At 38.6% G+C, this 25,308-nt stretch overlaps 1 protein-coding gene across 2 annotated transcripts in view; it reads right to left on the bottom strand.

The window, feature by feature from the left end:
* The window catches only part of CNTN4 (contactin 4), a 975,901-nt gene that overhangs the window by 156,060 nt on the left and 794,533 nt on the right, over window positions 1-25,308 (bottom strand). For both annotated transcript variants that reach the window (XM_028844377.2, XM_028844378.2), the window contains 2 exons: window positions 12,499-12,635; window positions 10,260-10,389 (listed from right to left, as the gene is read on the bottom strand). In XM_028844377.2, coding sequence (XP_028700210.2) covers window positions 10,260-10,389; window positions 12,499-12,635 — 267 coding nt within the window. The remainder of the gene's footprint in view (window positions 1-10,259; window positions 10,390-12,498; window positions 12,636-25,308) is intronic.

Genomic DNA, 25,308 nt, shown 5'->3' with positions numbered 1-25,308 from the left:
AGATGTCTTCTCCCTTATTCACTTAAGAGGGACTCTAGCGGTTTATGCACTCAGTCCTTAACTGCCCTTCAATTTACCTGAAATACATTACTGGGAATTTTTGGAAGGGAAAATGGGATATTAAATAGGGAACTTCTAAGCTTGTCATTCAAGAATCTCCAAAATTGGTCCTTAATGACTTCTCCATCCTTCTTTTTCTTTTCTTTTTTTTGAGAAGGAGTTTCACTCTTGTTGCCCAGGCTGGAGTGCAATGGCACGATCTTGGCTCACTGCAACCTCTGCCTCCCGGGTTCAAGTGATTCTCCTGCCTCAGCCTGCTGAGTAGCTGGGATTAGAGGCATGCGCCACCATGCCTGGCTAATTTTTGTATTTTTTTAGTAGATACGGGGTCTCGTCATTTTGGCTAGGCTGGGCTTGATCTCCAGACCTCAGGTGATCCGCCTGCCTCTGCCTCCCAAAGTGCTGCGATTACAGGTGTGAGCCATTGCGCCTGGCCACCATCTTTCTTTTTCAAGTTTAAACTTCCCCATATATGCTTTATGTATCTGAATCAAAATTTTTATTTATTATTTTACTTTTTAGATTGACAGATATAATTGTATCTATTACATACAACATGTTTTGAAGTATTTATATACATTGTAGAATGACTAAATCTAGCTAATTAAGATAAATTACCTTATATAGTTTTCATTTTTGTGGTGAAACACTTATCTGCTCCCTCAGCATTTTTTGAGAGTACGATATCTTGTTATTAACTATAATCATCATGTTACACAATAGAGGGCTTGAATTTATTTGTCCCACCTAACTGAAATGTATTCTTTGAACAACATCTTCCAATCCTCCCCCACCGATTTCCCCAACCCCTGGCAACAACCATTCTACCCTATTTCTTTGAGATAAACTTTTTTAGGTTCTACATATGAGTGACATCATATGATATTTTTCTGCGCCTGACTTATTTCACATAGCATGATGTCCTCTGGGTTCATCCCTCTTGTCACAAATGACAGAATTTTCTCCCCTTTTTATGGCTACATAGTATTCTACTGTGTGTGTGTGTGTCTGTGTATGTGTGTGTGTGTGTGTGTGTGTGTATATATATATGCGCCAAATTTTGTTTGCCCATTCATCCACTGATGAGTCAACAATTTTAAAAAACTTGAAGATTCTCTATGTGCAGGAAACTATCCCAGATATTTTGTATTTTTGAGCCTTTGTTCCAGCCATTTCATTCTGATCTGGAATATTCTTTGTGTTTGTCAAAATCTAAATTGTTCAGAGCTTAGCTTTCCAGCCCCTTAGCCAAACTCCCTTTCCTGAATTCCTGCAAGCCTTACATTTTTCCAACTTACTTGGCATACATAATTTGATGACATACCTTTATCGTTCTCATGTTAAACATGGTTACATAATTTCTCAGGCATTTTCATTTTATCTTCACTGCTCTAGTGCTATGGTCTGAATGTTTGTGTCCCTCCAAAATTCCTATGTTGAAATCCTAACCCCTAAGGTGATGGTACTAAGAGGCAGGACCTTTAAGAGCTGAAGACCTTATGCGGTGAAGCCCTTCATAAGGGTGAAGCACCTTATGAATGGGATTAGTACCCTTATAAAAGAGGCCCAAGAGACCCTAACCCCTTCTACCATGTGAAGACACAGTGAGAGGTTGGCAGTCTGCAACCTAGAAGGGGGCCTTCACCAGAACCCGGCCATGCTGGCACCCTGGTCTCACACTTCCAGCTTCCGAAATATCAGAAATAAACATTTGTTGTCTATAAGCCACCATGTTTATGGTATTTTTGTTACAGCAGCTTCAACACACTAACACTTCTAGTTTGCTGGCTTTGGGAAACTTATGAGCTCAGATCAAAAATTCATTTGTAATTAGACAACTCCAGTTGGAAATGATTTTTAAATAAACTCCTTAATGCAAAAGTTGGAGCAATGATTCCAAGCTAACAGGCCTTGAATCCTGGTACTAGAGGGAGAGAGGGGAGGGCTATGCAAAGAGTGGCTTTAAGTCATTATGCATATACATATGTATACACATATTTTCTGTTATTTTGGGCTGCGGGTAGGCACTCTAGATAAAAATCATTAAACAGCTTTTCTCACTTTATTGGAGTCATTTGTTTCTATCAAATTTTCTTATTTTAATAAAGGGATCCACAAAATCTTTTTAAATTATAAAGGGGTCCTTAGATTTATAAATTGGCTAGTGCTCATCTAGTGGGTTTTGAGACACTATGATTCATTTCATTAGGCCACATCTCACTTTTAGCTGCTCTTCCAACTAGCTGACATACAGTAGAATAGAGAACACACTTGTTTTAGAAGAAACTCCTAAGCAATCCTGCCATGGTGAACTGTACTCCAAAAGACTCAGTTCCACGTACCAATAGTTAGCAAATCTGGGCAGAAGGGAACCATCATACGTGTCCTGGAAGGGGTTGAAAATTATTGTTCCTAATATTTATAGGGTGAGAAGTATGTGTGTTTAGGCTTCCAAGTAGGCCTAGCCAAGTTGATACTTATTCCAAGAACATAAAACCATTACTACGCTGCTTTGAAAAAGGCTCTGTCCCCATGAAATCTCACAATCATTATTTTTGATAGGATTTGGGTCAATGCTAAAGAACTTAGAAGAGCAGTTGTGGAGGTTTTCCTTACTTTTTATTTTTTTACATTGCACAGAATGGAAGTACATTCTACTTGAGAACATTTACTTCTATATGCAAGATTTAGATGCTAGGCACCAATGAATGTTTTTCAGAAGGGAAAGTCAGGACTCTGAAACTGGACAATGTATCAGAGCATGTGAATTATCTCCTTTGTGTGCTGTTTTTCCCTATTCATAATCTTCCATTATGCTCTCACCAAGGTGAATGACTACTTAAAGCCTCTAAAATAGGAGGCAGTTCCCAAACCATTTACATTTGATTTTGTGTTTTAAGTTTTCATTATCATCTCTTCTTTTATAATAATAGACAAACTCAAAATTTTTCTATAGGATAATGCAAGTTGTTGATCTTAACTTTTTTTTTAACATCCATAGATTCATCTGTTCACTCAACTATGTTTTCAACTGTTTACTGACCTAATCTATTAATCCATTTAATAAAATAATCTCTCAACTTCTTTATACATTTAACACACTCATTCATTCTTACACTCATTCAATATTTATTGAGTGCATACTATGTGCTTCAATATTATATTAAGTCCTGGTAATAAAATGATGAATTGAACCAAATATGATCCTTGACATCACAGGGAGGTTAAAATGCAGTAAATGCAGTGGAAGAAAAATATAGAAAGACCACAAAAAAATGTAAATTGTTAACTGTGGCATCTTTCATAAAGGTGAGGTAAAAGATAGTATAAAAATCTGTAATAGGAATAGTTGACCCAAGCATGATTTTCTGAGGAAGCACCAATGAAGCTAGAAGATGGGAAATGAGAAGGAGCTGCAGAAATGAAAAGGGGAAGGAAAAGTGTTTCAGGCAGAGGATGCACTCACTATGTACCAGTAGCCTGCAGAGGAAGGGAGGATGGTGAATATGCAGAACAGAACGGTCAATGCAGCTGAAGAGGAGGGAGGAAGTGGCACATGATGAAAAATGTAGTTGGAAGAAAGACCATTAATGGGTAGTATGGAAAAATTCAGATGTGGAAGAGCAGGATTTATTCTGTCAGCTATTCAAATAAGCCTTTCCAAACCAAGTCAGCTCTTATTCCCTCCAAGCTCAAGTTTGTACCAAATCAGCAGCAGACTCCAAAAAGCATCTCAAAAACTTTGCTCAATTTAGAAGTGCAGTCAATAGAGGAATAAAAATGAGTGCGGGGGAGGGGGGGCACCCAAGATGGCTGAATAGGAACAGCTCCAGCCTCCAGCTCTCAGCATGAGAGACACAGAAGACGGGTGATTTCTGCATTTTCAACTGAGGTACCAGGTTCATCTCACTGGGTGTGTCGGACAGTCAGTGCTGGTCAGCTGGTGCAGCCCGACCAGCGAGAGCTGAAGCAGGGCAAGGCATCGCCTCACCTGGGAAGCACAAGGGGGAAGGGAATTCCTTTTCCTAGCCAAAGGAAACTGAGACACACAACACCTGGAAAATCAGGTAACTCCCACCCTAATACTGCACTTTACCAAGGGTCTTAGCAAATGGCACACCAGGAGATTATATCCCATACCTGGCCTGGAGGGTCCACACCCATGGAGCCTCCCTCATTGCTAGCACAGCAGTCTGAGATCTAACTGCAAGGCAGCAGCAACGCTGGGGGAGGGGCGCCCACCATTGCTGAGGCTTAAGTAGGTAAAGCCACAGGGAAGCTCGAATTGGGTGGAGCCCACCGCAGCTCAAGGAGGCCTGCCTGCCTCTGTAGACTCCACCTCTGTGGACAGGGCATAGCTAAACAAAAAGCAGCAGAAACCTCTGTAGATGTAAAAGTCCCTGTCTGACAGCTTTGAAGAGAGCAGTGGTTCTCCCAGCACAGAGGTTGAGATCTGAGAATGGACAGACTGCCTGCTCAAGTGGGTTCCTGAACCCTGAGTAGCCTAACTGGGAGACATCCCCCACTAGGTGCAGACTGACACCTCACACCTCACACGGCAGAGTACACCTCTGAGACGAAGCTTCCAGAGCGAGAATCAGACAGCAACACTCGCTGTTCAGCAATATTCTATCTTCTGCAGCCTCTGCTGCTGATACCCAGGCAAACAGGGTCTGAAGTGGACCTCAAGCAAAATCCAACAGACCTGCAGCTGAGGGTCCTGACTGTTAGAAGGAAAACTAACAAACAGAAAGGACATCCACACGAAAACCCCATCAGTACGTCACCATCATCAAAGACCAAAGGAAGATAAAACCACAAAGATGGGGAAAAAGCAGGGCAGAAAAGCTGGAAATTCAAAAAATCAGAGTGCATCTCCCCCTCCAAAGGAATGCAGCTCAACGCCAGCAGCGGAACAAAGCTGGATGGAGAATGACTTTGACAAGTTGAGAGAAGGCGGCTTCAGTTCATCAAACTTCTCAGAGCTAAAGGGGGAACTACTTACCGAGGGCAAAGAAACTAAAAACCTTGAAAAAAGAATGGATGAATGGATAATTAGAAAATTAGAATAATCAATGCAGAGAAGGCCATAAAAAAACTGATAGAGATGAAAACCATGACGTGAGAACTACGTGACAAATGCACAAACTTCAGTAACTGACTCGATCAACTGGACGAAAGAGTATCAGTGACTGAAGATCAAATGAATGAAATGAAGCAAGAAGTGTGGAGAAAAAAGAGTAAAAAGAAATGAACAAAGCCTCCAAGAAATATGGGATTATGTGAAAAGACCAAATCTACGTCTGATTGCGGTGCCTGAAACTGATGGGGAAAATGGAATCAAGGTGGAAAACGTTCTGCAGGATATCATCCAGGAGAACTTCCCCAACCTGGTAAGGCAGGCCAACATTCAAATTCAGGAAATACAGAGAATGCCACAAAGATACTCCTCGAGAAGAGCAACTCCAAGACACATAATTGTCAGATTCACCAAAGTTGAAATGAAGGAAAAAATGTTAAGGGCAGCCAGAGAGAAAGGTCGGGTTACCCACAAAGGGAAGCCCATCAGACTAACAGCAGATCTCTTGGTAGAAACTCTCCAAGTCAGAAGAGAGTGGGGGCCAATATTCAACATTCTTAAAGAAAAGAATTTTCAACCCAGAATTTCATATCCAGCCAAACTAAGTTTCATAAGTGAAGGAGAAATAAAATCCTTTACAGACAAGTAAATGCTTAGAGATTTTGTCACCACCAGGCCTGCCCTACAAGAGATCCTGAAGGAAGCACTAAACATGGGAAGGAACAACTGGTACCAGCCATTGCAAAAACATGCCAAAATGTAAAGACCATCGATGCTAGGAAGAAACTGCATCAACTAACGAGCAAAATAACCAGCTAATATCACAATGACAGGATCAAGTTCACACATAACAATATTAACCTTAAAGGTAAATGGACTAAATGGTCCAATTAAAAGACACAGACTGGCAAATTGGATAAAGAGTCAAGACCCATTAGTCTGCTGTATTCAGGAGACCCATCTCACATGCAGAGACACACATAGGCTCAAAATAAAGGGATGGAGGAAGATCTACCAAGCAGATGGAAACCAAAAAAAGAGCAGGGGTTGCAATCCTAGTCTCTGATGAAACAGAATTTAAACCATCAAAGATCAAAAGAGACAAAGAAGGCCATTAAATAATGGTAAAGGGATCAATTCATCAGGAAGAGCTAACTATCCTAAGTATATATGCACCCAATACAGGAGCACCCAGATTCATAAAGCAAGTCCTTAGAGACTTACAAAGAGACTTAGACTCCCATACAATAATAATGGGAGACTTTAACACCCCACTGTCAACATTAGAAAGATCAACGAGACAGAAAGTTAACAAGGATATTCAGGAATTGAACTCAACTCTGCATCAAGCGGACCTAATAGACATCTACAGAACTCTCCACCCAAAATCAACAGAATATACATTCTTCTCAGCACCATGTCGCACTTATTCCAAAATTGACCACATAGTTGGAAGTAAAGCACTCCTCAGCAAATGTACAAGAACAGAAATTATAACAAACTGTCTCTCAGACCACAGTGCAATTAAACTAGAACTCAGGACTAAGAAACTCAATCAAAACCGCTGAACTACATAGAAACTGAACAACCTGCTCCTGAATGACTACTGGGTACATAACAAAATGAAGGCAGAAATAAAGATGTTCTTTGAAACCAATGAGAACAAAGATACAACATACCAGAATCTCTGGGACACATTTAAAGCAGTGTGTAGAGGAAATTTATAGCACTAAATGCCCACAAGAGAAAGCAGGAAAGATCTAAAATTGACACCCTAACACCACAATTAAAAGAACTAGAGAAGCAAGAGCAAACACATTCAAAAGCTAGCAGAAGGCAAGAAATAACTAAGATCAGAGCAGAACTGAAGGAGATAGAGACACAAAAAACCCTCCAAAAATATCAACGAATCCAGGAGCTGGTTTTTTGAAAAGATCAACAAAATTGATAGACCGCTAGCAAGACTAATAAAGAAGAAAAGAGAGAAGAATCAAAGAGACGCAATAAAAAAATGATAAAGGGGATATCACCACCGACCCCAAAGAAATACAAACTACCATCAGAGAATACTATAAACACCTCTATGCATATAAACTAGAAAACCTAGAAGAAATGGATAATTTCCTGGACACTTACACTCTGCCAAGACTAAACCAGGAAGAAGCTGAATCCCTGAATAGACCAATAGCAGGCTCTGAAATTGAGGCAATAATTAATAGCCTACCAACCAAAAAAAGTCCAGGACCAGATGGATTCACAGCCGAATTCTACCGGAGGTACAAGGAGGAGTTGGTACCATTCCTTCTGAAACTATTCCAATCAACAGAAAAAGAGGGAATCCTCCCTAACTTATTTTATGAGGCCAACATCATCCTGATACCAAAGCCTGACAGAGATACAACAAAAACAGAGAATTTTAGACCAATATCCCTGGTGAACATTGATGCAAAAATCCTCAATAAAATACTGGCAAACCGAATCCAGCAGCACATCAAAAAGCTTATCCACCATGATCAAGTGGGCTTCATCCCTGGGATGCAACATAACATATGCAAGCAATAAACATAATCCAGCATATAAACAGAACCAAAGACAAAAACCACATGATTATCTCAATAGATGCAGAAAAGGCCTTTGACAAAATTCAACAGCCCTTCATGCTAAAAACTCTCAATAAATTTGGTATTGATGGAACGTATCTGAAAATAATAAGAGCTATTTATGACAAACCCACAGCCAATATCATACTGAATGGGCAAAAACTGGAAAAATTCCCTTTGAAAACTGGCACAAGACAGAGATGCCCTCTCTCACCACTCCTATGCAACATAATGTTGGAAGTTCTGGCTAGGGCAATCAGGCAAGAGAAAGAAATAAACGGTATTCAGTTAGGAAAAGAAGTCAAATTGTCCCTGTTTGCAGATGACATGATTGTATATTTAGAAAACTCCATCATCTCAGCCCAAAATCTCCTTAAGCTGATAAGCAACTTCAGCAAAGTCTCAGGATACAAAATCAATGTGCAAAAATCACAAGCATTCTTATACACCAGTAACAGACAGAGAGCCAAATCATGAATGAACTCCCATTCAAGATAGCTTCAAAGAGAATCAAATACCTAGGAATCCAACTTACAAGGGATGTAAAGGACCTCTTCAAGGAGAACTACAAACCATTGCTCAGTGAAATAAAAGAGGACACAAACAAATGGAAGCACATACCATGCTCATGGAAAGGAAGAATCAATATTGTGAAAATGGCCATACTGCCCAAGGTAATTTATAGATTCAATGTTATCCCCATTAAGCTACCAATGACTTGCTTCACAGAATTGGAAAAAACTGCTTTAAAGTTCATATGGAACCAAAAAAGACCCCGCATTGCCAAGACAATCCTAAGCCAAAAGAACAAATCTGGAGGCATCACGCTACCTGACTTCAAACTATACTACAAGGCTACAGTAACCAAAACAGCATGGTACTGGTACCAAAACAGAGATATAGACCAATGGAACAGAACAGAGCCCTCAGAAAAAATACCACACATCTACAGCCATCTGATCTTTGACAAAGCTGACAAAAACAAGAAATGCGGAAAGGATTCCCTATTTAATAAATGGTGCTGGGGAAATTGGCTAGCCATAAGTACAAAGCTGAAACTGGATCCTTTCCTTACTCCTTATACGAAAATTAATTCAAAATGGATTAGAGACTTAAATGTTAGACCTAAACCCATAAAAACCCTAGAAGAAAACCTAGGTAATACCATTCAGGACATAGGCATGAGCAAGGACTTCATGTCTAAAACACCAAAAGCAATGGCAACAAAAGCCAAAATTGACAAATGGGATCTAATTAAACTAAAGAGCTTCTGCACAGCAAAAGAAGCTACCATCAGAGTGAACAGGCAACCTACAGAATGGGAGAAAATGTTTGCAATCTACTCATCTGACAAAGGGCTATTATAGAGAGCCTACAAAGAACTCAAACAAATTTACAAGAAAAAAACAAACAACCCCATCGAAAAGTGGGCAAAGGATATGAACAGACATTTCTCAAAAGAAGACATTCATATAGCAAACAGACACATGAAAAAATGCTCATCATCACTCACCATCAGAGAAATGCAAATCAAAACCACAATGAGATACCATCTCACACCAGTTAGAATGGCAATCATTAAAAAAACAGGAAACAATAGGTGCTGGAGAGGATGTGGAGAAATAGGAACACTTTTACACTGTTGGTGGGACCATAAACTAGTTCAACCATTGTGGAAAACAGTGTGGCGATTCCTCAAGGATCTAGAACTAGAAATACCATTTGACCCAGCCATCCTATTACTGGGGATATACCCAAAGGATTATAAATCATGCTGCTATAAAGACATGTGCACACATATGTTTATTGTGGCACTATTCACAATAGCAAAGACTTGGAATCAACCCAAATGTCCATCAGTGACAGATTGGATTAAGAAAATGTGGCACATATACACCATGGAATACTATGCAGCCATAAAAAAGCATGAGTTTGTGTCCTTTGTAGGGACATGGATGCAGCTGGAAACCACCATTCTCAGCAAACTATCACAAGAACAGAAAACCAAACACCGCATGTTCTCACTCATAGGTGAGAATTGAAAATGAGATCACTTGGACACAGGCAGGGGAACATCACACACCGGGGCCTATTGTGGGGAAGGGGGAGGGGGGAGGGATAGCATTAGGAGATATACCTAATGTAAATGATGAGTTAATGGGTGCAGCACACCAACATGGCACATGTATACATATGTAACAATCCTGCACGTTGTGCACATGTACCCTAGAACTTAAAGTATAATAATAAAAAGAAAAAAGAAAAAAGGAAAAGAAATAAAAATGAGTGCCAAGGGAAGCATGGTCCCTCTGTAAGCATCAGAGGAGGCTGATTTAGAAAGCGTCCTCTTGTTATTGCTTATAGACTTGCATATTACTTGTTTCTCCAGTAGTATCTTTGGCCTAAAGATTTCTTTACTCCTTTTCTTGGATTGAACATTCATGCTTGGCAAAGAACAAGTTAGTTTAGTGATTTAAAGAGTTTTTACTTTATTTTTTCTTGCCAGTATAAAGACTCACCTATAACACTAAGCTCTGCGTTGGAAAAGATAACTCCATGTTTATTCTCTGCCAAACACTGATACATGCCAGCATCTGAGAGGTTCACTATTGTTATGTTGAGTGTTCCTTGCTCAATTTGAATTCTATCCTGTGAAGGAAAAGAGGAACATAAAAACAATGACCTTCTACAACTGAGACTTTAAGGCAATTTTACCATGTGTAATATCAAGGAAGCTTAATGGGAAGAAAATAGCCATCATATAAGCAATTTACATAACATGATCTATTTATCTGTCAACTAAATTTTCTGGCAGGTCAGATGCTAAATGGAACAACCAGTACATCAGTTGGTAAATGGAATTTAAATTGTAGGATTCTCTTGAGTTCTCAATGATTTAATAGTGGAGCCATTCAGATTAATATCCTCTCTAAACAGAACTTGAAATTTAAAATGCTTTTTAACTTTAAAGACTTGTACTAACCAGAGTTAGGGGGTTTTGGAAATACAACCAAATTTACTGTTTATAGTGTTTAAAACACTCACATTTTGAGCAGGTGATACTTTGAAGGTTAATAGGATTACAATTTTGGATGAAACAGAGGCAACTATTTAATATAGGTTGAGGTTTACTGAAAAATGCAGGTATTAATAGTTTAATATTCCCTTAGTTTATGGTTGTCAGTGGTGTGATTTAAGCTGAAGTCCATCTGGTGGCCAATCTCAAGGAGGCAAAGTTAGTACGTGGCACAGGAGATCTTCCTTGTTTGTCACTCTGAGGATATACAACTTATGTATCAATTTTCATAAGTATCAAAAAGGATCTCTTCCTCTCCAGGAGCTATGCCAGTCTGTATATGTATGTATGTATGTGTGTGTATATATATATATACACACACATACATACACACACACACACAGACACACACACACACACATATGTAAAGAGATACTAGTTTTCTGTTTGCTGCAGGGTTGTGAGTTAGCTGACTGGACACTTTATTAGACTGTGATTAAATCTAGACATCCATATTCCCTCACATTAAGAAACCAGCCCAATTGTCCCACAGAAATGATAATTACCCATTTTTGAATAAATACAGAAATTGACCTGCCTAGTTTTAAAACTTGAAACTTATATTGGTCTCATCTGAGTTAACTCCTCAGGAGGTTGATCCTCAAGCAAGGGACTCAAACTCACTAGATCATGGCAACCAGAGAGTGAGACACAAGACCCTTCATCTGTCGTGATTGCCTCTGTACCCCCACCTAATTCCTTCCTGTACACAGCTGCATCCCTTCCCCAGCAACATAAACTCCCAATTTTAGTTGGTTGGAGAGATGGATTTGAGACTGCTCTCCCATTCTCTTTGACTAAAGCACCTGACAAAGCCTTATTTCCTGGCAATACTCACTGTCTCAGTGATTGGCTCTCTGCACAGCAAGCAACAGGACCTAGACTAACCCCCTGGCATTTTGGTAACAATTACACAAAGGGAGGAAAATACCAGTACCTAGGTACATATACTCTTGCAATTTGTTTGAGTCTGGCTTTTATAATAGACAGAATCATGGACAAGCTGGAGCCCTTCCAGCAAATGGAGAAGATGCATGAGGCAGGGGGTGGGTTAGACAAAACAGCCCCCTTTCTCTTCCTGTCATGTAAATTCACGTGGGGGCCATTGCTCTGAGCAGGCACTCTTTCCTGGGTGGCCTACTAGAAGACTGCCTCTCAATTTGGAGCCTGAGGAAAATGTCAAATTTCAATTAACATTTGAGGTTCAGTAGGAAAATACATAAGGAAAATTAATCAGACACAATTATTCCTCATTCTCAGGGTCCCCCACTCTGCCCCTGCTTCATTCAGATTTCTTTGTCAGAGTGTTTCTCTATTTAGATGGACATCCTGCATTGTGACAATGCCCCTTCTCTTGTAGTGGATCCTGGAATGTATCTTCCTTTGTATCTTAGCACAATTGCATGTTCCAGACCTTTTGCATAACTTTCCCATTATAATCTCACAGATGCTAATCTTTGAAGACCAAAGATCTAGTACAAGAGCTTAATTGAAAGCTGGAGAATTGGATTTAAGTGCACTTTCTATTTATCAATTGCATTCACTCTCACTTTTTCCACTATAATGGTGTTTCATTGTTTATTATTTTAGAAACGATTCACCGTTCTCACATTTCCACGGCAATGAGGCTATATTAAACATTATAGTCAAGACTAAGACACAATTACCATTAATTTGCTTACCCGAGTTAGCAGAGGTTCACCATTTTTTAGCCACCTGTATGTAGGCTTAGGCCTTCCATTTGCTTTACATTCCCAAAAGACATTTTCTTCCATGGCCACGTGAATATCATTTATTTTTTGAATCCAATTAGGTTGAGCTATAGCCGTTCAAAAAGCAAAGAGAAGGTGTATATTCAGTATATACTCAATCTATTTTTATCATATGCAATCAAAGGGCAAACTACACTTATAATAAAATTCCTTTTTCAGATATTATGCAAATAACAAGACTGGGTAGACATTCAGGGAGATGCCTATACCCTACTCTGAATACCGTTTTTGTGGTTCATATTGTAGTCTTTTAATCCCTAAATGCAAAATGGATAAAACTACCAATAGCATATGGTAAAATTAACTGTCCCTCTCCTGTAAGGATCTATTATTCCTTTTTTCCTGTCAGTAGAGATTATCTTCCCATTACCCGTTCCCGCTTTTAACCAGGCTGGTGTATTCCCAGGCATGCACTACATTTGCAGATGGCTTTGCAGCTAGAGGTAACCATGTAACCAAGTTCATGCCAACTGTATGTGTGTGAAAGTGGTGAGAGCAACTTCTGGGTTACTCACTTAAAGATACTTTCCCTAACCTCTTTTTGCCCCTTCACACTGATTGGAAAAGACTGACAATTGAAATAGCCTTGGGTGCAGACATGGAAGCTACATAGGATGAAAATGCTGATCTGTCAGCCTTGGACCATGAATGTCCCTGTGGAGCAAAGCAGCTCCACACTCACCTGCCATTTTTGAGGAAAATAATGTGAGAGAGAAATAAGCTTCTTATCTAAGCTACTTTATTTTGGGGTCTCCTTTGTGAGAATAGCTTAGCTTGTCCCTCACTAATATACTTCACTCCCACATATTGTATAGATACATTTTGATTCCTTTCTCCTCTAAGACTATCATCATTGTTTATTATTGATTTCATATTGATAGAATGTTATCTACAGGAATATGACTCTAGAACCCGAAATCTTTAAATGAATCCTGATTTTTATTAAATCTCCTCAGGAAATCAAGTCCTGCCCACAGTCTAACACAGGAATTCAAAGCAGCACTTACTTCCCACATTGCCCAATGCAATCCATTACCCCTCCCCACCCAAATGATACCATATTTTCTGTACTTCATTGAAGTCACATTTTCTTTCCTTATTTTCAATAGATATAAAGACAATGTTAACTCCATGTTCCATAAAAAGTCTTCATAAATATCAAATCTTGCCTCAAGCACAATTCATACCATTAAGAATAATGATAAACATATTCAGGTAGAAGACCTTCAGCCCAAAGTCATGCAGAAGATAACCATAGCTGTCATTCTGGAATTTTATGTGTTCACAGGGCATTTCTACAGGGTAATGCCTACCAAAGTAAATCTAATAATCAAAGTTGATATCAGTATTTAATTAGGAGATGCTACTCATTATTCTTAACATCACTTCCAGCTGACTTGACCTCAGTATCTTCATTCAATGTTTCAAATCATACATAATTTATTTCAAAAGGAAACTGCTACTGTTGAGGCCAAGCTGTATATTTTACCTTTTCAATAATAAACAAAACTAGAAAAACACTCAACAAGTCACTTAACCAGCAGAGGTCTCTAGGCCCTTGAATAAATGCTGCTTTTTTCTTTTCTCACCTATAAGCAATTTTATGTTTTTCAATGAGCAAAACACAGTTTTACACATCCTCTACTGATGGGATGATGCACTGCTGCATATGAGGGGAGGCCAAAAGGGTCAACTTCAAAAAATTTTAGAACATCAACAAGCATTAACTTGAATGAAGGGTTATAACCTACACCCTTAAAAGAGCTGCAAGTCTTTGCTGTTCTTTATCTTCCTGCTGCTAATGCAAAGGAAGCTAAAAAGGTTCTCTGCTTGGAGAATTTGATGTGTAACCCTGATAGGGCTAATGCAGTTGTATGCCTGATTTCACATTCAACCTGCTGAATATTTACCTCCTACAGAGTCCATGAAAACAAAGCAAACAAGAAAAGCCATAGAAATCTGTGAGGAATATTAACAACGAAGCCAAACTTTTGAAAGAGAGTGAGGAAAAAAATGGAAGGGCAAATGTAACTTATGAAGCAATGTCAAGTTGAAGTTCAAAAAGGAAACATCAAAACCACATGCAGAGACAGAGATTTCAATGTCATAGATTTCCTGTAACACTGGGCTTACTTACTGCTTTCTTTCAAAAATGCAGAAAGCTGGAAGCAAAACCTTGCAATCTCAAGAAGTAGGTGAGGCAGAGAAGGGAGAGACTGGAGAGAATTTTGAAAAGACCTTGCAAAGTTCTAACTACTTAAGCACTTCTGAGGGCTCATTCTGTCTCTTCCCACAGGGTTATGGAAGTCAAGGAATCAGACGAGAATACTCAGTGGTAGTTATTTGTGCTGGCCACGGTGAAATCAACCAAAAAATTCAGTGTCTGTGAGAGATCACTTGGCACTTTCTTTATTTTTAAAGTAAAATTAATTCATAGAAGACAAATTTGAACTGATATAAACATATTCCTCTCAAAGTGAGTATCTGAACATGGGCCCATGAAGATCAGAAATGAAATATCATATTATATATTGTGACAAAGAGAGATAGTCTTTATCTTAACACGCCAATTGCAAATCTACAGGGCAAATGCCCATGTAGTAAAGGTTTTCACTCCTGCTCACTTAGATTGGATGAATTATATCTAAATGTGTGAGTTTTTCATACTAGAATGACTAAAGTCATGTGCTTGATGATAATGACTCATATATCTCCATATTTGCAGGGAGAGGGTTACCTAGTTCAAAGTCCTTAGATAACATAAATCCCAGTTAAGCATATTATAAGATATATCATTAGCCCCTCCCCCTTTTGTGATAATGCATTGGGTACAGGGTATTTATTGCTTAATATCAAGGTTCAGCTACATTTTACAACTCCTTGTCTAAACACAGGTTGAACATCCCTAATCTGAAGACCTAAAATCTGAAATGCTCTGTAATTCAAAACTTTTTGAGCACCACCATGATGCCACAAGTGGAGAATTTCACACTTGATCTCATAAGACTGTTCATAGCAAATACAGTGAAAACTTTGTTTCATACATTAAATTATGCAAAATATTAAAATGTTGCATAAATTACCTTCAGGCTGTGTGTTTAAAGTATATATAAAACATAAATAAACTTCATGTTTAGGCTTAGGTCGAAATATTCCAAAATCCTAAAAAATCTAAAATCTGAAACACTTCTGGTCCCAAGCATTTCAGGTAAGGGATACTCAACCTGTATCAACTCAGAGGAAGACCTGAACAGGTTAGTTCAGTACTATTATTTCAGAAGCCATTTCTAAATGTCTTTTTCTTTGTAATATATGCAGACCCCACATATTAAGCAGAATTAAACACATTCACATATTGAAAGAGAACCATCTGTTTTGAACTTCCATATTCTTTCAAGATTTGAAACAAAAGAATTCTTCTAGGACTCCTTAAGTATTGTTCTCAAACTACAAATTCAAATATAAGGTTAAATGGTTGTGCTGGGATTTGACCCTGTGACACAGTTTGTCTCCTGGATAGATAAACAATCTCTTCATTTCAATCTTTTATTCAATAACTGCCAGAAATGACCTAAATCAGTGTTTGTGTATTCCAGCCACTGGAATTGTAGAAGCATCTTATCCAATAATAATTTACATTGCAGGCAGATATAATTTAAACTCAGTGGGTCAAACAATTCTCAGGAGCATTTGGCTCTTCGATTTTCTAAAAACAGAAATTTCTAACTGAAAGAAATGCCAACATATGCCTTAGACCTTAGAAATTTAAAAATCTAAAAGAAAGGATACGATGGCAAACAAACAAACAAACAAAAAACCCCTCTAAATTACTATTGCAAAGATGACCTGTAGACAGTCACAGTTATTTCTGGTTGCTCACACAATTTTGGAGAAGATGAATCATCTCCAGGAAATGCAGGAGTTTCACTGACATTGCTTAAGAATTTTAATGATAGTAGACTTTATGAGTTTGGAGATAATTACTTGGCTTTAGTTTACCACCTACCTACATAATGCTTCCCAAATCTTTCTCTCTAGCCTGGGATTCTTACGCAATTGACAGAATCATCAAGAAATTCTCACTTTACTTCAAATTCAGGGTTCCTAGTACTGGCATGAGAAATAGTCATTTTACAATGCTACTTAAGAGAGTCTTCCAGTTTATTATTACAGTCTTTTTACAAACCCCTGACTTCCAGTTAGCAGAAGTCACTGAAAAGAAGGACCAGCTCTACAAGAAATATGCATGTTGGATTTTAGGGCAAGGTCCATCTTTGATGTTTGTTCAGCACTGACAATCTGCACTTCTCTGGCTTCAGACTCTCATCCACTCCCCACACACCAATCAGTCTCCTCACAGGGGTCTTCAAACTCAATTCCATGAAGCTCTGAGGGTTCTTGGAAGGTACTCCCTTCTACATTCACTCAAATTCTCAATATTTAATTCAGAGCAAGGCTTCTTCCTTGCTGCAGCCTTGCTATGTATTAAATATCGAGAATTTCTTGTAAAATTTCATGTTAAAAAAGTACCTTGAGAATTAAACATACAGATACTTTTTTGATACTTGCTGATATCTTGTATCGTAAGAACAGCTTTAGAAATGCAGTCTGGAGATTGGAAGCTTGTTTTCTCCTTGAATTCATATTAGTTTGAACCTAATGATGTCTAACACTCCTTTTTTATTTTTATTTATTTATTTTTTTGACACGGAGTCTCGCTCTGTCACCCAGGCTGGAGTGCAGTGGCGTGATCTCGGCTCACTGCAAGCTTCGCCTCCCAGGTTCACACCATTCTTCTGCCTCAGCCTCCCAAGCAGCTGAGACTACAGGTGCCCGCCACCGCACCTGGCTAATTTTTTGCGTTTTTAGTAGAGATGGGGTTTCATCACGTTAGCCAGGATGGTTTCCATCTCCTGACCTCGTGATCCACCTGCCTTGGACTCCCAAAGTGCTGGATTACAGGCGTGAGCCACTATGCACGGCCTCTCCTTTTGATTTTAATAAGTGAAACCTTTAGCCTTTAGATTGTCTCTTAAACCAACAGGATTCACAGTTCTCCTAGTTTTTTTTGTTAATTTGTACTTCATTCACACACTCGTATTTATGGCTTCTTCATCTCTACCTAAGTTAAAACTGACTTGCTTCTGGCAATGGTATGGGAAATGCCATCAGGCCAATCCTTTCACAGATAGCACAGATAGCAATGATAAACTCAAATCAGAATACAAAAAACCAACTATATGAAGATACACTAAAAGGCAACTCAAAGCTGGCATATTTCTATTAATAGGTATTCATCAATACATAAAGCAAACATAACTGTAGGAAGTAATCTGTGTATCAGATAACAAATAAGATTTCTGAATGTGCTCTGCCTCCTGTAAATGCTACAAAAATTAGGAGAACATTATCATTATTTCATATCTTTAGGTTAATATTGAAAGTCTTCTGTCACCTGGCCAGGTGCAGTGGCTCACGCCTGTAATCCCAGCACTTTGGGAGGCCGAGGCAGGTGGATCACTTGAGGTCAGGAGTTTGAAACCAGCCTGGTCAACATGGTAAAACCCCGTCTCTGCTAAAAATACAAAAATTAGCCGGGCATGGTGGTGCCTGTCTGTAGTCCCAGCTACTCAGGAGGCTGAGGCGCGAGAATCACTTGAGCCTGGGAGGCAGAGGTTGCAGTGAGCTGAGATCGTACCACTGTACTCCAGCCTGGGCGACAGAGCGAGACTCTGTCTCAAAAATAAATTAATAAATACGTAAATGAAAATGAAGTCTTCTGCCATCTGGTTTTACATCTCTTACTTTCTGTCCAACTATGCCCAGTGAATCCACAGCTCCTGGTGAATAAGGGTCTTTGTCCCCCACTCCAAGAAGTCAGTTCAGAACTTTATGAATGAGTTATAGAATAAAAAAAAATGTAAATCAGCAATATGTGCATTTTCAAAAAGGCTGTTGGGCCTGATTTACTCAATTATACCCAGATCAATCAAGCTATGACTCTAACCTTACATAGATTAATTTCTCTATATTTCTTTATTTTTATCTTCAAAGCCTCTACCTAATGTTTCCCTGAATCTGCTCTTACTCAGCTGAATCCATCCTCTTCTCTTTCCCTTATACACCTTGAGTTCAGTCTGAAATGCAATCAGTAATGGAAACTACTAATATATGAAATATCTAATCAGCTTCACTTTACACACATCATTTCTAAACCTCATAATATTCAGATTAAGTGGACTTGCACTCATTTTATAGATAAGACCCAGAGACATTAACACCCAGATTCAGAAAGTGGCTCAGTTAGCAATGGTACACAGGCCTGCTTGGCTCCAACATCCATTCTCTCTCCAGAGCCTCTCAAAAAATATCCAACCCTATCGCAAATGACAATGGGAGCATTCTTTTGAATGTATCCTTCTTAAAGTGCAATCTAAGAACCACTGTAGGTCCCCAAGTTTCCTTAAGGGAGTCCATTATGTCCTCTCTTTCCAATTACACATGTGTCAGACCATATTTTCTTCATATACTTCAATCGAAACAAAATATCATGACAGAATGAATACAGAAGTATATAGGAGAATGCACCTGTATTCTACTAAGACAGACATGAAAGAGATTTGCAATAATATAAACCATGCCACTCTTTTCATTAAATATTTTTGTTTGGAAAAATATAGTCAGTTTTCTTATAGTATGTTAATTATTTCTAATGTATACTGGTTGTATTTTTGCCATTTTAAAGTAAGTTAAGTTCTAAGTTAAATTCTCCATTTAAATTAATAATACGGCATATATGGGTAGATATCGCTCACATAAGCAAAAGCTCTTTGAGCTATCCAATAATTTTTCAGGGTAAAAAGGAGTGCTTAAACCAACAGTTTGAACACTCCTGCTTAGATAAGCAGAGGAGCTTTTAGATAAATAAATCAACTTAAGCAAAACCTCCTATAAGTAAATTTAAACAATATTCATTGATGAATAAAAAAAAAATGTAACTGCGACATTTTGCCTTCTCTGGGACTACAGAGTGAGACTTGAATTGCATTTCAATATATTGTCCTTGATATGACTCTTTCATGCTTAAAGTTCCTCATTAGGTGAGGACTTTATGCCTCCACTCCTATATTAATTTTCTCTGACTACTATTCACAACATTTCCTCAATGTGTACCCCTTGAAAACTGCAGCAACACACTTTATTGGAACTACCAGATTAAAAAAAGAAAGAAAAAATTGTTGACTTTATCTTAAGTGACACTCATGGGAATTCAGGGTATCAATATCAGTTCTGTCTAGGACAACTAAGCAAACTGTTGCTCTATTGTGAAATTACCTTATCTACTGTGTTCAATTTTTGGTCTCTCTGCCCTTTAAGCCTCTTTGCGGGGCTGAATATTATCTTGTGATCCCATATACATAGCACATCCATGGGGAATTAGTATGCTCTGCTGTAAGATGCTTCAGTATTCATTTATTGATGACCTTAGAGATACTCAAACACCATTTGCAGTGTCATCAAGTCTACAGTTTTGCCTTTAGAGGCAAAAGACTGTAGCACAAAGGGTCTAGACATTTAGTCTTACATGTAATTTGAAGAAGGAAAAAAGAGTTTTTTTGGACTCAATAACCAGGTGACCAACTTAGAAAATAGAAAGTGAAAAAGTCAGTTGTTCATCCAGATGTTGTCATTTGTGACACTGGTAATGGAAAATGCAAGAAAGAGTATCTGGATGATTGACGGATTTTTTTTTTACCTTACCTATTGTATTAAAATGTTGCATTGGCAGGAAAAGTAACACAGGTAGAATAGCAGAAAAAAGCAGTTCTAGCTGTGATTCCCATTCATTGCATTACCTTGAATAAGTTATTTTATATCTCTGGATCTTATTTGCTTTAATTATAAAAACCAAAGGGCTAGCCCCAGCAGTTACTTCCAGCTTAAGTATTACTGGATTCTGTGAAATACAGCCTTGTTTACTGCTTAAATATTAGATTCCTCATTTCCTAATTATGAAAATGGTTTTACTCTCACAACACCCGTTACAAAGAGAAGAAATTGTACAAAGATATTAAATATCAGGATCTTTTAGTTCACATTTCATTCTACTAAATGATGACTATAATTCTATCAGTCTTTTGGGCAAAAAGGAAGTGACTACAGAGACAGAATGAAGTGCAAAGATGAATAATTATCAAGTGAATTGAATCCATTTTATACTTCCCTTTCCTTTCTTCAAAGATAATTGCCTTAACACTCTCATTCTACTTTGTGTAGACTGGCTACAATGCCTGATGTGACAGTAAGCTGTTAGCTTCCCAGAGTAGTAGGAACACCTTCTCTTGCATGTAATTTAAACTTCAGCTTCACAATACCATCGGGGGACAGCCTAAACATACAGTATTCTCACCATGTGGTTCTCAGACAAGCAGCATCAACATTACTTGGGAATTTACTAGAAATGCAAATTATTGGTCTTACTCTGGACTTACCAAATCAAAGCCTCCATCTGGTGTGTTCCCACTGGGAACATAGAACGGGACCCAGAATTCTGTGTTGTAATAAGACTTCCAAGTTATTCTGATGCACACTGAAGTTTCAGAACCTCTAGCACAGCATTTGAAATCTAGCTCTGTTTTTTACTGTATAAACTTAAATCAATTACTTTAATCTCTTTGGGACTCAATTTCCATATCTATAAACTAGACAGATGTAGGAATGAAATGAGAATATCCTATTGGCTCTAACTCCAAGATATATCTCAAGTCTCTCCATTTCTCTTCCTCTCTTACGTCCTAATCAACAATATCTCTCACCTGGATATTGGCAATGGCCTCCTAACTAGTTGTCTGGCTTTCACTCTTGGTTTCCAATCATCCATTCACCACAAAACAACCTGAGTGGTCTTTTAAAAACATTAATAAAATCGAGTCACCCTCCTGCCTTGAAAGGCTGTAATGGCTTCCCACTATACTCAGAGAATAAATCCCAAACTCTGTGCCTGGCTTACAAAGTACTGCAGTCTGTCACCTTCCTAAGGTTCCAACCTTTGCCCCTTGCTCACTACGATTTACTTAACACTGACTTCCCTGCTGCATATCAAGAACGTCAAGTAGTTTTCTGCCTCAGAGCCTTTGCACTTCCTCACCTTCTGCTAGGAATGCACTTCCCCTTGAAAGCCTAGCTCATTTTCATCCTTTTGGTTTTGGGTCAGAGGGCCATTCTCAGACAAGTCTTTCCTGACTACCTCATCTTATGAAATCTTTCTCTTGCTCTCAGCTACTTTCTATCATATCGATCTAATTATTTAACTATTTATTCGAGATGGAGTCTTGCTCTGTTGCCCAGGCTGGAGTGCAGTGAGTGGCACAACCTCGGCTCACTGGAACCTCCGCCTCCTGGGTTCAAGTGATTCTCCTGCCTCAGCCTCCCGAGTAGCTGGGACTACCAGCATGCACGACCACCACACCCAGCTAATTTTCATATTTTAGTAGAAACGGGGCTGGTTTCGAATTCCTGGCCTCAAGTGACTCACCCACCTAGGCCTCCCAAAGTGCTGGGATTACAGGCGTGAGCCACTGCACCTGGCCAGTCAACCTAATTATTTTCTTTATCACTCTTACCAGAAAATAAAATGTCCTAGTTAATTTATTTGCTTAATAGTGCATTTCGCTTAACTTCTAGTAAAATATTAGGTCCTTGAGGGCAGAGATTTTGTCTTGCAACCATAGTGCCTAATAATGCCTCCCATATGGTAGGCAATTAAAAAAAATCTGTTAAACAAGTAAATAATATATTAAAGTCATTTTGGAAAATGTTTATCTTTAGTAACAAAGATCCATAGCATTTTACCATTGAAATACAATCTATTTTTAGGAAGTTTTTTAATGCCAAAAAAGACTGAGAAAAATAGATTAAACTAGACCACAATAGCCAAGTACAGGTTATAGTAAAAACAAATTGGGAAGATGGGGTAGGGTAAAAATGTTCTATGCCTGAACTTGCTTCAGTTCTTCATACATACCAAACATGAGTAGCACAGGCTAACTTGAAGACATGGCCACAGTAGGGACAAACCAACGGGCAATAGGACTTCCATTATTCAGACAACGGGAACAATGATCATGCCCAGCAGGCTTTTGAAAGAAGGTAAAATGTTTTTAATGCAAGAAGGAAAAAAATGGCCATTTTACCAACCCTGAATAGGAGTTAGCACACTTGTGGTTGCTGAAGTGGACAGCTGATGAATGCAATAAACTTGGAACCCAAAGAAGCAGGTTTCTAAGCTCAAACCCATGGTTTATAATCCCTAAGTGCAGCACACCTTAGTGTTGTAAGAAATTCTTGTCAACAAAGACAGAATGTTCATGGATAAGTGACTGGGGTACTCTTTCGCCTTTTATGATCTACATGGTGATTTTAATTATAATAATTCATTTAAATAGGAGGCCTGTGCAGCTGGATATTACAAACACAGCACTGGGAAGACCCAGACCAGAAAAAAGTGTGAGGAAAAAAGATGACAGCCAAGTGCTCATGTATAATTAAGCTCTCCTGTGACTGTGACAATGAAAACAATTAGATAATTTTTGTCACTGATATGCTAGATAAAGAAAAACAAAATAATAAACATAAATGCAATAGCCAAGTGCTATGGAAGTCAGCTGATCTGACAGTTTTTAATACCAAGCATGGTTGACAAGTGAAGTAAGGCTGAGTTATCTTCAGAAAGCAGGCAAATTTTATTTTATTCTGCTCTTTTTCCCATGCATGGCTGCAGATAACTCCATTTAAAAAGGAAACATTGTTAGAACCTGATTTTCATCTCCAGGGCAGGATCCCTGAAAAAAAACATTTCCCTGCACAGGGCTGGGAGCCAGTGACAAAGTAGATTTTCCATAACAGTAACCCTGGGGTGCTCTATTTCCAGTGCAGGAAACCTCTAACCCACAGGAAAGCAGTATACCAACCCCTGGCTACAGAAAATTTCATACCAGTTTAACATACTGAGAACAGGAATTTCACTTAACAGAAAATCATGAAAGTTAAAATGACTTTATTCAATTAGTTAAGCTACTCAAATAACATTTAGGAGCAGCCACCACTGAACTGAAGAGACTATTCAACTAAGAAAAAAGAGAAAACGTTGGCCAATTACCTGAATATTTACAGATTGTCCCTATTTGCTATAGAAAAAATAATTATTACATTGGTGAGAAAAATGAGACCTAAACAGTTAAAAATACACAGCCATAGCATCTCACTGAATAAATCTGTAACTTACAGTCTTGTATTTTTGCAGTCAGTTAACTGTGGTGTCTTTTGCTTTACAACCCATCAAATAAGATACCAACTATGACAGTTTAAGAGGAAAGCAAAGATTAAATATCAAGTCTGTCATCTGGCATGAGTAGAGTCAGTCCTCTAATATTCTTGAAGATAGACGAATGATGAAAGAGAAGTGCAGATTTATTCAAATAGCTATTGCCCAGCTCATCAAGTGAAGTATTAACACTTTCTACACTCTGTGTGTTCTCCCGCCCCAGAAGCTGCATCAGGGGAATGTGAGTCCAAAATGCTGGGAGTCACTTAGGGGAGGTCATTGAAGGCTGGCTGATAGTGGAAATCTCCGCCCAGTTTCCAATCAAGCTTTTAAAAAATGTTATGTGATTATCGATCAGAATTCTTTGGCCATAGTTTTTCCTTTTTTTCCTTCCTCCCTTTCCTTTTCCCTTTCCCTCCCTTCCTCCCTTCCTTGCATTTCTTTCTTTCTTTTTGGAAGACAGAGCTTTATTAGCCTGCCTGGTGGCCATTCTGACAGGCTAGGAAGTGTAGCCTCCCTTGGTCAGAAGCTGTAAACTGGCACTTCGAAGGAGGAGCAAAGGGAACAAACAGGAATTTGTGCTGAATGGAGTGGCCTAATATACATATTTGATAAGCTACAGGAGGAGTCATGGATATTTATGAAAGGAGAAACATGTGCTTGTGCAACTGAGTTTCATGGGTTCTGTGTATGAAATATATACATATGTATATATGAATATACAAATTTAATAAGTCATAGGAGAAGTCATGGATATTTATGAAAGGAGAACCATCTGCATGTGCAACCCTTCATGGGTTTCGGGTATGAAAAATGGCAGTATTAGCATCTGAGGGTGGAGGTTTTGGCTCTGCGATGTCAAAAGGTAGACCAGAGGACATGAAACCCCTCATAGCACATCCTCCCTAGAATGACAGAACCATTCTGTGTTGGCGGTCTTTTATCAGGCAAAAAATAAGGGGCAGCATCAGGTGGGTGGTTGATATCAGTGATGGAGTCTTTTCAAAGGGCTAGATTGTATTTAGCCCTTAGGAAAGAAAGGCTCATTGCTGTTAGCGAGGGAGCGGGTATAACTAGATGTGTCTGACATTACCCTCCCATCATGGCCAAGAACTCATTTTTCAATGCTAATTTGGCCCCTCCCCCTTAGCCATGAGGGGTCCCCTTCTTTCTACTGGAGGGCTTAGAACTTTGGTCATATCTTAAAACCAAAATGCTTTATAAGAAGAATTAGTGAAATAAATAGACTTTTGTGGGATCAATCACTGCAAGAAAGAAGAACATTTAAAGCTTTAGAACTACTCTCATTATTTTAATATGCATTGTTGTTTGTTTAAACCATTCTTAAATAATTATCAACCTATAGTATTTGTTTTCTGTATCCCAGACAGATGGGA

The sequence above is a fragment of the Macaca mulatta genome, chromosome 2 (assembly GCF_049350105.2).
Source record: "Macaca mulatta isolate MMU2019108-1 chromosome 2, T2T-MMU8v2.0, whole genome shotgun sequence".
Lineage (NCBI taxonomy): Eukaryota > Metazoa > Chordata > Mammalia > Primates > Cercopithecidae > Macaca > Macaca mulatta.
Note: the sequence above shows the minus strand (reverse complement) of the source record. Positions and strands in the feature narration are given on the sequence as shown.